This window comes from Lithobates pipiens, unplaced genomic scaffold, assembly GCF_037356315.1.
Source record: "Lithobates pipiens isolate NorthernLeopardFrog02 unplaced genomic scaffold, aLitPip1_a1.2 Scaffold_35, whole genome shotgun sequence".
NCBI classification, from domain to species: Eukaryota; Metazoa; Chordata; class Amphibia; order Anura; family Ranidae; genus Lithobates; species Lithobates pipiens.
In genome coordinates, this window is record NW_027507811.1 from 1181196 (window position 1) to 1195605 (window position 14410).

The 14410-nt window shown below is 48.7% G+C and overlaps 3 protein-coding genes across 3 annotated transcripts in view; all 3 read right to left on the reverse strand.

Moving 5' to 3' along the window:
• The window catches only part of LOC143955897 (uncharacterized), a 96182-nt gene extending 82999 nt beyond the window's left edge, over window positions 1-13183 (reverse strand). The window contains exon 1 of the mRNA XM_077466019.1: window positions 13059-13183. The gene's annotated coding sequence lies outside the window, so the exon portion shown is untranslated. The remainder of the gene's footprint in view (window positions 1-13058) is intronic.
• LOC143955429 (uncharacterized) overlaps window positions 1-14410 on the reverse strand; it is a 62980-nt gene that overhangs the window by 38428 nt on the left and 10142 nt on the right. The window lies entirely within an intron of this gene.
• On the reverse strand, window positions 4080-12309 carry LOC143955899 (uncharacterized). Its single transcript, XM_077466022.1, has 5 exons — window positions 12249-12309; window positions 5534-5715; window positions 5320-5417; window positions 4871-5230; window positions 4080-4747 (listed from the first exon to the last, which is right to left on the reverse strand). The coding sequence occupies exons 2-5, from the start codon at window positions 5565-5567 to the stop codon at window positions 4526-4528; spliced, it is 714 nt and encodes a 237-aa protein (XP_077322148.1). The 5' UTR covers window positions 5568-5715; window positions 12249-12309; the 3' UTR covers window positions 4080-4525.

Sequence of the window (14410 nt, forward strand, 5' to 3'; positions counted from 1 at the left end):
GCATTGCAGAGTGTTGCAGGGTATTGGCGGGTGTTGCAGAGTGTTGCAGGGTATTGCAGAGCGTTGCGGAGTGTTGCAGGGCATTGCGGAGTGTTGCAGGGCATTGCGGAGTGTTGCATGGCATTGCAGAGTGTTGCAGGGCATTGCGGAGTGTTGCAGGGCATTGCAGAGTGTTGCAGGGCATTGCAGAGTGTTGCAGGGCATTGCGGAGTGTTGCAGGGCATTGCGGAGTGTTGCAGGGCATTGCGGAGTGTTGCAGGGCATTGCGGAGTGTTGCAGGGCATTGCGGAGTGTTGCAGGGCATTGCGGAGTGTTGCAGGGCATTGCGGAGTGTTGCAGGGCATTGCGGAGTGTTGCAGGGCATTGCGGAGTGTTGCAGGGCAATGCAGAGTGTTGCAGGGCATTGCAGAGTATTTGCAGGGAATTGCAGAGTAATGCAGAGTATTTGCAGGGAATTGCAGAGTAATGCAGAGTATTTGCAGGGAATTGCAGAGTAATGCAGAGTATTTGCAGGGAATTGCAGAGTAATGCAGAGTATTTGCAGGGAATTGCAGAGTAATGCAGAGTATTTGCAGGGATTTGAGGGGTTAATTTTCGGTGAGCAGCGATGTGGGCACTGCAGATGCAGCCCACATCGCTGCTGACACCGATCTCTTCCCCCTCCGCTGTACCGATCGGTACAGAGAGGGGGAGGGAGGAACCGGCGTCATAACATGACGCTGGCTTGTTTACAAGTGATCACTCCGTCATTTGACGGAGCGATCACGTGGTAAACGGCCGCGATGAGCGGCCGTTTACCGTGATTCGTGATGCGCCGGGTCCACTGGACCCAGCGGTCACGGATGCTCTCGTGTGCGCGCCCCAGGGGGGCGCGCGAGAGCAGAATTCTAGGAGGCCGTTAATTAACGGCCTCTTAGAGTTAAACAACCGCCCTGAAGCCGTTAATCGGCAATGGGCGGTTGTTAAGTGGTTAATTATTTTTTGAAGAACTGGGATTGCGCTCCGTTCTAAGGTCCTCCCTCTCCACTGCGGGGATCCCAGCGCTGACGTTTCTTATATTAGGAGGGCAGGGCCACCCATCACCTGACCCCGCCCCTCTGACGCTGGTGAGGGGAGCCAGGGATTCTCTAATGACCCATCCCCTCTGATGTAACGGAAACCTGCGTTACATCAGAGGGGGGGGCGGGGTCACCCATACGTCACTGGGGAACCCCATAGCTTTCCTCACCAGCGTCGGAGGGGGCGGGGTCAGGTGACGGGTGGCCCCGCCCTCCTAATATAAGAAAGGTCAGCTCTGGGATCCCCGCAGTGTCTCAGCGTGCCTGACCTGCAAATACTTCTAGAAGGATTTATTTGGTAGAGCAAATCTCTCAGTTCCTGAAAGGTTTTCAGGGCACCATCTTGGTATAGCTGATAAATTTTATTCCACATCTCTCCCATTCTCTTACTGTCCCCATCTTCTGCAGTTCTCCCAATTTGCTATTCTTCCATAAGGGGGTATGCTCATTAAATCCTCTGTATTTTAATACGGCCTTCGCTGTGTCCCACACTCTCGTCATTAAACTCAAAGTAGGGCGTCCTAATGGGAAGGATCCTGCCTCCAGAGCTTCCACTATTGAGTCATGTGGTGTATTTTGTAGGAGCATTTTTCTCCCTGCCCCTCCCCCTTCTAAATTACACTCCCCCCCCCCATATACTGGAGTTGTGGCGCGAGGAAGTAGCTAAAGGGGTGTGGGAGCGCTACTCCTCCTTCCTGTTTTTGTAACTGCACAGTACTCAATCGAATTCTTGCCGACCCACCCTTCCAAATCAGTCCCCTGAACACCGTGTCTATCTTTTGAAACCACATTTTATATAACCAAATTGGGGAGTTATGCAGTGCATAGAGAAGCTGCGGCATCCATATCATTTTGATTAAATTACAGCGGCCTGCCACAGATAATGGCAGGCGTTTCCGCACTTTTGTCTTCCTCCTAAATTTATTCAGTAACGGGATTATATTATCTGCTGCGTACTGTTGAGGGTCTCTGGATACGTTTATCCCTAGGTATTTAAATGGACTTACTACTTGGATCTGGGTCACCTCCTCAGGCAAGGGGCTTCCCAGAGGATCTACTGGCAGAAGGCTAGATTTTTCCCAATTTATCTTGAAGTCCGGAAATTTGGCCAAATTTGTTAATAATGTCCATATCTTTCTGAAGGGAATCCTGTGTATCGCCAAGGAATAACAGTAGGTCATCCGCGTATAATGCCACTTTTTCTTCCAAGTCTCCCCTTCTAAGGCCTTGTACACACGGGTCGGAGATTCCGACAACCAAATCCGTCGGATTTTGTCCGAAACTGTTGCATACACACATACTTCAGACGAAGTTGTCGGGAAATCCGAACGTTCAGAACGTGATGACGTTATTTCGTTAGGACGGGACGACGTTCAGGCTAGTAGCCAATAGCTTTGGTCTAGGAATTTGATCTGAGCATGCGTGGCACTTTGTCCGATCGGAATTATCTACACATGATCAGAGTATGTCCAATCGGAGCATTTTGTCTGAAAATTTTACCAAAATTTTACTCCGATAGAAACAGTCCGATGTAGACCACACACAGTCGGAATATCCGACAAAACGGTCCGATCGGACACATTCCGTCGGAATCTACAACCGTGTGTACAAGGGCTTAGACCCTTCACCTGAGCAGAAGACCGCAGGGCAATGGCCAGAGGTTCAATTGCAATGGCAAAGAGGAGGGCTGACAAGGGACACCCTTGTCTTGTCCCCCCTCCCCAGTCTAAATTTATCGGACTTTTCATTATTCACCTTTACTCTGGCTTCTGGTGCCCTATAAAGCATTTTTACCCATTTCATGAAACCCGGTCCAAATTGGGCCATCTCCATAACTCTCCAGAGATACTGCCACTCAAGACTATCAAAAGGCCTTGGCGGCATCTAAAGACAAAATAGCGCTCTCTCCACTCTCATCCGTAGGGACCTGAAGATTCCAGTACACCCTCCTTATATTTGTGCTAGTAGTTCTTCCCGGGTATAAAACCTGATTGATCAGGGTGGATCAGTTTCAGTATAACCTTGTTCACCCTAGCCGCCAAGACCTTTGCCAGTATTTTTATGTCAGTGTTTAATAAAGCGATAGGCCTATATGAGGCAGGATCAAGTGGGTCTTTACCTTCCTTGTGTATGGTGATTATGGTGGATTCCATCATCGATGAAGGGAGCTCTCCCCTCATTAATGACCAATTCAATACCCTCAACAGCTCGGGAAGCAATACCTTCCCACACTGCCGATATATCTCAGTTCGGGAGTCCGTCTGGGCCCGGGGATTTCTGTTGCGCCATCTCAATAGTGACCCTTTGTATTTCCTCTATCGTTATAGGTCTATCTAACTCAGTTCTATCTGTCTCATCAAGACAGGGGAAATGCAGATCTCCTGTTGTGATCTATACAAGTCCTCATAATATTCTTTAAACTTGCCCACTATTTCTGGAATATATGAGGATACCCTTCCATCTCCTGTAGTTATTGTGGGTATAACGGATGGGGGGGGGGGGGGGGGGGAGTTCACCCTAACTAATTGTGCCAGCATACGCCCCGCACTCTCCCCCTCTCCAAAGGCAGATTGTTTCTGGAAGAGATGTTTATTCTCTATTTTTCTAAGAGTCATTAATCGATAATTTTGTTGTTCCTCTATCCATTTCCTAAGTCTATCCGGTGTTGGGTCATTGATATACTGTTCCTCTGCTGTAGTTACCCTCTCCCCAATTAGTCTCTCCCAGTCCTTACCCCTTGTATACATGGTCGGAGGTTCCGACAACCAAATCCGTCGGATTTTGTCCGAAACTGTTGTATACACACGGTCGGAGAAAGTTGTTGGAAAATCCGACGTGATGACGTTATTTCGTTAGGACGGGACTACGTTCAGGCTAGTAGCCAATAGCTTTGGTGTAGGAATTTGATCTGAGCATGCGTGGCACTTTGTCCGGTCGGAATTCTCTACACATGATCGGAGTATGTCCTATCGGAGCATTTTGTCGGAAAATATTTCCGACGAGTTGGAAAACTTGGTCCGTCGGATACTCCGACGGAAACAGTCCGATGGAGACCACACACAGTCGGAATATCCGACAAAACTCTCCGATCGGACACATTCCGTTGGAATCTCCGAGCGTGTGTGTACAAGGGCTAAGTCTGTTTTTTAATTTTTGAGAAAAAAAAAATCTGAACGGGGTTATCACCCTCCTTTACTCTATCCAAAATGGGGGGAAAGGTGTTGCCCATAGTTCTACTTTAAGGTTCCAATGTTGGGGGATGTTATTATATTATTATCAACGTGTAAAAGTCTGTGCTCCAATCACATCATCCGATATAAAATGTCCAGCTGGTAGGAAATGGGGGTAACAAAAGAGAATACATATTATGTGTATATATAGCAGTGGGGGGAGGGGAGAGAGCAGAAGTCAGGAGTATGTAATGTACAACATATTGTATAAGATACAACAGATAGGACTATATAGTATCAGAATGATGTAATGTACAACATAGAGTATATAGTGCAGGGGTCAGGAGTATGTAATGTATTTAGTGTTAATGACCCACCTGTGCTGATCTCTGTAGGAGTGTCCTCCTCTATAAATGTCCCCGTTATTCCATCCTCCTCCATAGACTGCTGATCATCCCTCACATACCTCTCTTCTTCTTCTGATTTCACCTCAAATTCTATATCCATTGGATCTCCACTCTAAACCAAGAAAATGAGAGAGAATATCATCTGTAAGATAGAAGATTTATTATTGTGACATCAAATAAGAAATCCACACATCATCTCCATGAGTCTATGGTTTATAATCTCCGTCCCACCAACCTTGTAATATTGAGGGATGGTGTGATCTTCCTGTGTGGAATCCCGGGAATACAGAGGACGGGGACATCTCTCTGGTGGGTTCCTGGTATTTGGTGGCTCCATCATATCCTTGTGTCCTTCTGAAAACTCCTCCATCACTCCATACTCCTCATCCTCCTCTTTATACTCTTCTTTAATATCAATATTATCATCCCAGAGGTTACCACGGGGACATCTCTCTGGCGGGTTCCTGTATCTGGATGACTCCACCATGGTGTCCTGGGACAGATCTTTGTGTTCTTCCTCCATCCCCCCATCCTCATCATCCTCCTCTTTTATCTCTTCTTTAACCTCAACTTTAGGATCTCTCAGGTTTCCACTCTGAATATATAATAAAAATGACATCAATGGTAACAATGCAGATAATGTACAGATCCTAATGATACTATCAGTGATTGTTCCTCATCTACCTGATGATGGTGGGGGATGGTGTGATCTTCCTGTGTGGAATCCCGGGAATACAGAGGACGGGGACATCTCTCTGGTGGGTTCCCATTACTGGATCCATCTGTAGGAAACACACACACTGACTGAATACATTGTTTCTATGTGTTTATCAGATGATGGGGGATCTAGGTGGAGCCTCCGTACTGCTCTCTCCTTTACAATAAAGTCTCCTCTTACCCGGTGATGTGAGGGGCGGCTGATTGTCCATCATGACGTCCTTCCCGGCTCCGCTCACCTCTCCTGTCAGCAGCTCGATGATCTCTCTGGTGACTTCCAGAATCTTCTCTTTATTCTATCAGGGAGGGAGGTGGAGGGAATGTGATGGTCATATGATCTTCAGACTTCACAGGAGGAAAACTCTACATCAGAACATGAATAGTAAATCAAATGATATTCTTAGAATCCTCCTCACCAGTCACGTCTCCATTTTTATTAAAGCCCCACTGAGATATAATTTATCCACATAGAACCCCCCCTCCCCCACCTCCACTTTGTAGGTTAGAAGCTTGTCACAAGGATGTCTGGTGTTATTACACACAACACAGGAACAACACTCTTGCTTTGCTTGTGAGGATGCAAAAGGTCCGTCTACATTCTAAGACCAATGGAAAAAAAGAACGGAGGAACATTGGGAGGAGAAACTTAGAGGTCAGTGTGATGTCATAGGATTCTATGACATTGATTGGAGGGACATTGGGACGAGGAGATGTGGGGTGCAATCTGTGAGGTTATCTGTATGTAGCACCCTCTAGTGTGTGCTAAAAGATAGTGTAGGCAAAATATAGTTTGGCTCAGGGTTAGGCCAGAGCCGCGGAATCTGGGTCAGGGTTCACTAACGTTCAGGGCTGGGTGACTCATCGTGGCAGGTCTCTGGTGCCTCCTCCTGGTCTAGAAGGTTGGAGAATCTTCTAGAACTAGAGGGCGGGGGTTAGGAGGAGTTGCCATTAATGTCTATGAGGCCTCAGCCAATCCCCAGTAATGGGCTGGCAGACAATACCTCATAAATAGACATGGGCCATGCCAGCAGGGGTAGTCGGGTGGAAGATGGAGATGCAGTGTTGAGGAGGCTGTCGGTGGCCCTCGGGGGTGTCCTGCCTTGGGTGCTGGAAGAATCCTGCTAGAACACAGAGGAGGAGGTCTTCCTGGAAGCAAGGGAGCAAGAGAGGACAGAGTGAGTACTGAGTAGTGCAACACTGTGGAGACTAATGAAGGGGGGAGACTGCCACATGCAGCCGGTCTCCCTTGCAGATAGTGGTGTGCTTAAGTCTTCAGTCCTTTCCCTGAGAGATCTCCTGAGAGTCAGCCAGGTGGACTGGTGAAGAGTCAGCCAGGTGGGTTGGTAAAGAGTCAGTCTGGTGGGCTGGTGAACAGTCAGTCTGGTCGGTTGGTGAAGAGTGAGTCTGGTGGACTGATGAAGAGTATGCCGGGTGAACTGGTGAAGAGTCAGTCGGGTGAGCTGGTGAAGAGTCAGTCGGCTGAGCTGGTGAAGAGTCAGTCGGCTGAGCTGGTGAAGAGTCAGTCGGCTGAGCTGGTGAAGAGTCAGTCGGCTGAGCTGGTGAAGAGTCAGTCGGCTGAGCTGGTGAAGAGTCAGTCGGCTGAGCTGGTGAAGAGTCAGTCGGCTGAGCTGGTGAAGAGTCAGTCGGCTGAGCTGGTGAAGAGTCAGTCGGCTGAGCTGGTGAAGAGTCAGTCGGCTGAGCTGGTGAAGAGTCAGTCGGCTGAGCTGGTGAAGAGTCAGTCGGCTGAGCTGGTGAAGAGTCAGTCGGCTGAGCTGGTGAAGAGTCAGTCGGCTGAGCTGGTGAAGAGTCAGTCGGCTGAGCTGGTGAAGAGTCAGTCGGGTGAGCTGGTGAAGAGTCAGTCGGCTGAGCTGGTGAAGAGTCAGTCGGGTGAGCTGGTGAAGAGTCAATCGGGTGAGTTGGTGAAGAGTCAGTCGGCTGAGCTGGTGAAGAGTCAGTCGGCTGAGCTGGTGAAGAGTCAGTCGGCTGAGCTGGTGAAGAGTCAGTCGGGTGAGCTGGTGAAGAGTCAGTCGGGTGAGCTGGTGAAGAGTCAGTCGGGTGAGCTGGTGAAGAGTCAGTCGGGTGAGCTGGTGAAGAGTCAGTCGGCTGAGCTGGTGAAGAGTCAGTCGGGTGAGCTGGTGAAGAGTCAGTCGGGTGAGCTGGTGAAGAGTCAGTCGGGTGAGCTGGTGAAGAGTCAGTCGGCTGAGCTGGTGAAGAGTCAGTCGGGTGAGCTAGTGTGGAGAAGCAGCTAAGAGGGCTGGTGTGGAGATGCAGCCGGGAGGGATGGTGAAGTGTCAGTTGGGTAGACTGGTGAAGAATCAGTCAGGTGAGCTGGTGGAGGGCTGGTATAGAAAAGGGAAGCTGCAGCCTGGTGGGTTGGCAGTGCCCGAAGACGTGGTGCTGGGATCAGTGGCCACAGAGGAGACGTTACATGCTCTTTACCTATATCGGAGCTACATGTAAAGAGGCTGGGAGTTCCTGCCTGTAACAACACCCTGTCATCCTCCCTAGACGTACTTTCCCCTCTTTCTACATGCAGAACCCGGCCTCATCTGCCACAACCCAGACGACACCAGAAGTCTCAAGAGACACAGCGTGGCATAAACTGAAATCCCTGCAAGACTTTACCCTCTACAAATCTGCCCTTCTCAAATATAACCCCTGCCTCCACACTGCTAAACAAACCGACTACAACCCTCTCATCCAAACCTCGTCAACTCTTTTCTACCCTTAATTCCTTACTTCACCCCCCACTGCCCCCACTGCCCCCACCCACCAACTCGCTTACCGCTCAACAGATTGCCAACCATTTGAAAAGCAAAATCAACACCATTCACAAGGAGATATCCAGCATTCAACTTCCTCCCCCACCCAACACATCGGGTCCAACACCACACTCCATACTCTCCTCCTTCCGCCCAGTTACCACCGATGAAGTTGATAAACTCCTCTCCATGGCCCCCCCCCACCATCTGTCCCCTGGATCCCGTCCCCTCACAATTACTGCGACCACCTTCCCCCTCTATCCTAAACTCCCCAACCCACATCTTCAACCTCTCCCTCTCCTCCGGCACCTTTCCTTCCCCGCTCAGACATGCACTGGTTACCCCCATACTTAAAAAAACCCCTCACTGGACCCCACCTGTTTGAATAACTTAAGACCCATCCCCCCGCTCCCGTTTGCCTCCAAGCTCATCAAACGCCTTGTCCATGACCGAATGAGTCGCTACCTCATGGACAACAACCTTCTCCACCCCCTACAGTCCGGCTTCCGCCCACAACATTCTACTGAACCTGCCCTCCTAAAACTCCCCAATGACCTACTAACTGCTAAAACCAATGGCCACTACTCCATACTCCATCCCCCATACTCCATCCCCCATCCCCCATACTCCATCCCCCCATACCCCATCCTCCATACTCCATTCTCCATCCTCCATCCCCCATCCTCCATCCCCCATCCTCCATCCCCCATACTCCATCCCCCATACTCCATCCCCCATACTCCATCCCCCATACTCCATCCCCCATACTCCATCCCCCATCCTCCATCCTCCATCCCCCATACTCCATCCCCCATCCTCCATACTCTTAGACCTCTTTACTGCATTTGACACAGTTGACCACCTGCTCCTCCTCAGCAAACTCCACTCCCTTGGCCCCTGTGATTTAGCTTTATCCTGGTTCTCCTCCTACCTATCTCAGCGCACTTACAGTGTCACAACTCCATCTCCTCTGCTCCCCTTCCTCTCTCTCTTGGGGTACCCCAAGGTTCTGTCCTTGGGCCCCTCCTATTCTTGCTCTATACCTCCCAAGGCTCCTTCCCTGGGCCAGTTGATAACCTCTCTTGGCTTCCAATACCACCTCTACGCCGATGACAACCAGATCTCTCTCTCCATCTCCTCAACTCACCCCCTCCGTCTCCTCAACTCACCCCCTCCGTCTCCTCACCTCACCCCCTCCATCTCCTCACAGATCTCCAACTTACTGAATGACATCTCAGTATGGAGGTCACACCACTTCCTCCAACTCAATCTTTCTAAAACTGAGCTTCTTATATTTCCTCCTCCCCGCCCCCCCTCCCCCCATGACTTCACCATGAAGATCAACAGCACAACCATTGGTCCCTCCACACATGCCGGGGTCCTGGGTGTAATCCTTGACTCTGACCTCTCCTTCTCCCCACATCCAATCACTGGCTAAATCCTGCCGCCTTCCCCTCCACAACATCTCCAGAATTCCACCTTCCTGACTAATGACACCACAAAGCAACTCGTTCACTCCGCGATTATTTCCCACCTTGACTACGGCAACTCTCTCCTCACCGGCCGACCCTTACACAGGCTCCTCCCCCTTCAGTCTATTTTGAATGCTGCTGCTAGACTAATACACCTCACTAATCGATCCGTGACTGCCGCCCCTCTCTGCCAATCCCTTCACTGGCTTCCCCTCCCCCACCGTATAAAATTCAAAATGCTAACCATAACACACAAGGCCATCCACAACATCACCCCCTCCCCCCATCTACATCACCGACCTCATCTGCCGATATCTCCCAAATTGTCCCCTCCGCTCCTCCCAGGACCTCCTGCTCTCTATCTCCCTTGTTACCTCCTCCCATGCTCACCCTCAGAACTTCTCCAGAGCCTCTCCCATCCTCTGTAACTTACCAGTCCGGTATTTATATATTGTGGAGTCACCAATCCGGTATTTGTATATTGTAGGGTCACCAATCTGGGAATTTATATATTGTGGGGTCACCAATCTGGGAATTTATATAATGTGGGGTCACCAGTCCGGTATTTATATATTGTGGGGTCACCAGACCGGTATTTATATATTGTGGGGTCACCAGTCCAGTATTTATATATTGCGGGGTCACCAGTCCGGTATTTAAATATTGTGGGGTCACCAGTCTGATATTTATATATTGTGGGGTCACCAGTCCGGTATTTATATATTGTGGGGTCACCAGTCCGGTATTTATATATTGGGGGGTCACCAGTCCGGTATTTATATATTGTGGGGTCACCAGTCCGGTATTTATATATTGTGGGGTCACCAGTCCGGTATTTATATATTGTGGGGTCACCAGTCCGGTATTTATATATTGGGGGGTCACCAGTCCGGTATTTATATATTGTGGGGTCACCAGTCTGGTATTTATATATTGTGGGGTCACCAGTCCGGTATTTATATATTGTGGGGTCACCAGTCCGGTATTTATATATTGTGGGGTCACCAGTCCGGTATTTGTATATTGTGGGGTCACCAGTCCGGTATTTATATATTGTGGGGTCACCAGTCCGGTATTTATATAATGAAATCATATCCCCTCTCAGGCGTCTCTTCTCCAGAGAGAATAAGTTCAGAGCTCACAACCTTTCCTCATAACTAATATCCTCCAGACCCTTTATTAGCTTTGTTGCCCTTCTTTGTAGTCGCTCCATTTCCAGTACATCCTTCCTGAGGACTGGTGCCCAGAACTGGACAGTATACTCCAGGTGCGGCCGGACCAGAGTCTTGTAGAGGGAGAATTATCCTTTTATCTCTGGAGTTGATCCCTTTTTAATGCCGATATTCTGTTTGCTTTGTTAGCAGCAGCTTGGCATTGCTGAGCCCATCATCTACTAGGACCCCCTGGTCCTTCTCCATCCTAGATCCCCCCAGAGGTTCTCCCCCCCCCCCCCCCCCCCCAGGTCCTTCTCCATCCTAGATCCCCCAGAGGTTCCCCTCCCCCAGTCTATAGATTGCATTCAGATTTTTGCCACCCAAATGCATTATTTTACATTTTTCTACATTGAACCTCATTTGCCATGTAGTTGCCCCTCCCCCCATTCATTTGTTCAGATCTTCTTGGAAGGTTTCCACATCCTGTGGAGAAGTTATTGCCCTGCTTAGCTTAGTATCGTCCGCAAATACAGAGATTGGACTGTTTCCCCCATCCCCCTCCTCCAGGTCATCTATGAACACATTAAATAGGATTGGTTCCAGGACAGAACTCACTACCCACCCCCGACCATTCCGACCCCCAGGTTCTTTTCCATCCTAGACCCCCCCCAGAGGTTCTCCCCCCAGTCTATAGATTGTACTCAGATTTTTGCCACCCAAATGCATTATTTTACTCTGTGGTGCTTGTGAAGATTCGGGGATCCAAGGTCATCTGCAACTCCTACGGGGGCAGTGCTACATGTACACAGAATAATTTCTCCTGGGTGCGTCCCACCTCTCCTATACTGAAAGACGAACTTTGTCTTTGGGTTTTGCCAGGACACCTCATTATTCCTGTGATCCCCGTGTACTCCGGGGACTTTACTGATCACATTTTAGAATGCATATCTGAGACTCAGATCCTTAAGGAAAAATCTATTTTTCAGACATTTACTACAAATTAAATTTTTCCCCCTTTTCTTCCTATTTGAATCTTATAAAATAAAGACAAAAATATTCTAATCTACCCTAAATAAGCCCCCCATCCCCCCGCCACTGATAAAAGTGGTATAATCCATTCTTATAGACCGATGAGGTGAGAAGGTGATTGGTGGGAAAGGCGAAATGAAGAGAATGTTCCGGCCCCATAAGTGGGGGAATGTTCTGCCCCTGAAGGGGGTAATCTAGGTCTCCACACTATATATGTGTGTATCATCATCTGCTGGAGATAAAAGACGTCACAGTGACTATGGAGGAAGAGGACGGACATGACGGGGGGTTACTGGGTGTAAATAGAAAATAAGATCTTATTCTCATAGATTGTAAGCTCTAAGGAACAGGGCCCTCTGATTCCTACTGCATTAAAGTGTATTGTATTTGTACTGTCTACCCTCAAGTTGTAAAGCACTACGTAAACTGTTGGTGCCATATAAATCTTGTATTATAATAATAATAATAAAAATAATTACCTCCTCTGCTGCAACTTCCAGCAACGTCGCCTCAATACTTCCTCCCGACTCACCTCTCACCGGGAACTTCCTGTCTGTGTCTGACATCACTTCCTGTCTTCCATAGAGACTTCCCTGTCTCTATGGTAGAAGTGAGATCACCGTCTTGTGGAGATCAGCGGAACTGCAGCCCCCGAGAAACATCTCGTAGTGTGAACACGGCCTTGTGCTGTGTGTGTATGTACTGTATATCCTTATAGATGGGGGTCATCTCCACTCCCACCAAGGGGGAGAGAAATATATTACTGCCTAGTCCAGCCTTTCTCAGCCAGGGTTCCTCTAAAGGGTTACATAGTTAGTCAGGTTGAAACCTCCCAGAATCCTCCTCACCTCTCCGGTCAGGTCTGTGTTTTATTAATAGAGATAAGAGTGATGTCATGTGACCTCCCAGAATCCTCCTCACCTCTCCGGTCAGGTCTGTGTTTTATTAATAGAGATGAGAGTGATGTCATGTGACCCTCCCAGAATCCTCCTCACCTCTCCGGTCAGGTCTGTGTTTTATTAATAGAGATAAGAGTGATGTCATGTGACCTCCCAGAATCCTCCTCACCTCTCCGGTCAGGTCTGTGTTTTATTAATAGAGATGAGAGTGATGTCATGTGACCCTCCCAGAATCCTCCTCACCTCTCCGGTCAGGTCTGTGTTTTATTAATAGAGATAAGAGTGATGTCATGTGACCTCCCAGAATCCTCCTCACCTCTCCGGTCAGGTCTGTGTTTTATATAATAGAGATAAGAGTGATGTCATGTGACCTCCCAGAATCCTCCTCACCTCTCCGGTCAGCAGGTAGATGATCTCCAGGGTGAGGTTTAGTATCTTCTCAGTCATGTGACTCCGGTCCTCCTCCATACTCATTGGTCATGTGATCTATACAGGTTTCCTGTAGACCAATAATTGATAACAAAGAATGATCTGGACTATACCAGTTGTACAATATTAGGCTGAGGGTGTAGTGGGGTAATAAAAAGGCATTTATCAGGGAAGAACAGCCCCCCCCCCCCCGGTGGTATTACACACAGAGGAACATTCAGTTTAGGGTTTGCTATGTTTTTGTGATCCGGGAGCCTCTAACCCTTTGGCTCGATGGAAACGTCTCGTAGTATGAACACGGTCTTGTGCTGTGTGTATGTACTGTATATCCTTATAGATGGGGGTCATCTCCACTCCCACCAAGGGGGAGAGAAATATATTACTGCCTAGTCCAGCCTTTCCCAGCCAGGGTTCCTCCAAAGGTCTCTAGGGGTTCCCTGATAATGGACAATTTCTGTCTCAGTAACAATGATTTCATGATGATGGAGGAATGTCCTTCTCCCACTGACTACTGATATATGGGGTCCTCCTCCCATTTGTCACCAATATAAAACCAATAAATGGACCATTTGGAATGTTCTCCGGGTTTGTACAGAATTTGGCCTGTTTGTGAGGTCAGCGAGTGTCTGAATGAAATGGGTATTTCACCAAGTTCAACCTCTAATTGCAGTATTATTATCACTGCTAAATGTGGCAGCTTCCCGCTCAGGCTGGTTAATGGGGAGTCAGAGGCTGCAGGCCCCCCAACACCTGGTGATGTACCCCCCTCTCTGCCCATTCAGCTGTCAACTGGGGATTCAGGTGAATGCAAACAAAATGTAACAAAATAAACTGCATAGGGACCCCAAAAGTCCATACTGGGCCCTTCAGGTCTACTATAGATTTAATGAGGGAACCCTATGCAAAAAAAAAAACAAGAAAAAGGAAATGTAGGGCACCCCCAAAATCCACACCAGAAGCCGATCTGACCATGCAGTCTGTCTGGGCAGGGAAGGGTGGGGAGTGGCCATGCCCCCTCCTGTACCATACCAGACCACATACCCTCAATATGGGGAGAGTATCTTGCCAAGTCCACTCACTACTGGCTGGAAAGTAGAATACGGACAATGTATGAGACACCCTAAACAGTGCATTTCCATAACCCAAATAACCTAACACCCTAAACAGCGGGTTTCCGGGACTAAAAAACAACCCCCCTAACCTACTAAAGAAATAACAGGTCAGTTAGGATGCAGACCTATCACCAAGCTGTGTGGCTTTCAGTTGGTAGTATCAGGGTGTGTGCTGGGTGTGCTGGAGGGTCTATTGATGCT

What these genes read in the sequence shown, in the direction of transcription:
- LOC143955899 (XM_077466022.1), bottom strand. Translation starts at nt 5,567, where the DNA reads ATGATGGACAATCAGCCGCCCCTCACATCACCGG. An exon ending in CCATCCCCCACCATCATCAG is followed by an intron (nt 5,231 to 5,319) that starts GTAGATGAGGAA and finishes TTATATATTCAG; the next exon opens with AGTGGAAACCTGAGAGATCC. An exon ending in CCATCCCTCAATATTACAAG is followed by an intron (nt 4,748 to 4,870) that starts GTTGGTGGGACG and finishes TTCTTGGTTTAG; the next exon opens with AGTGGAGATCCAATGGATAT.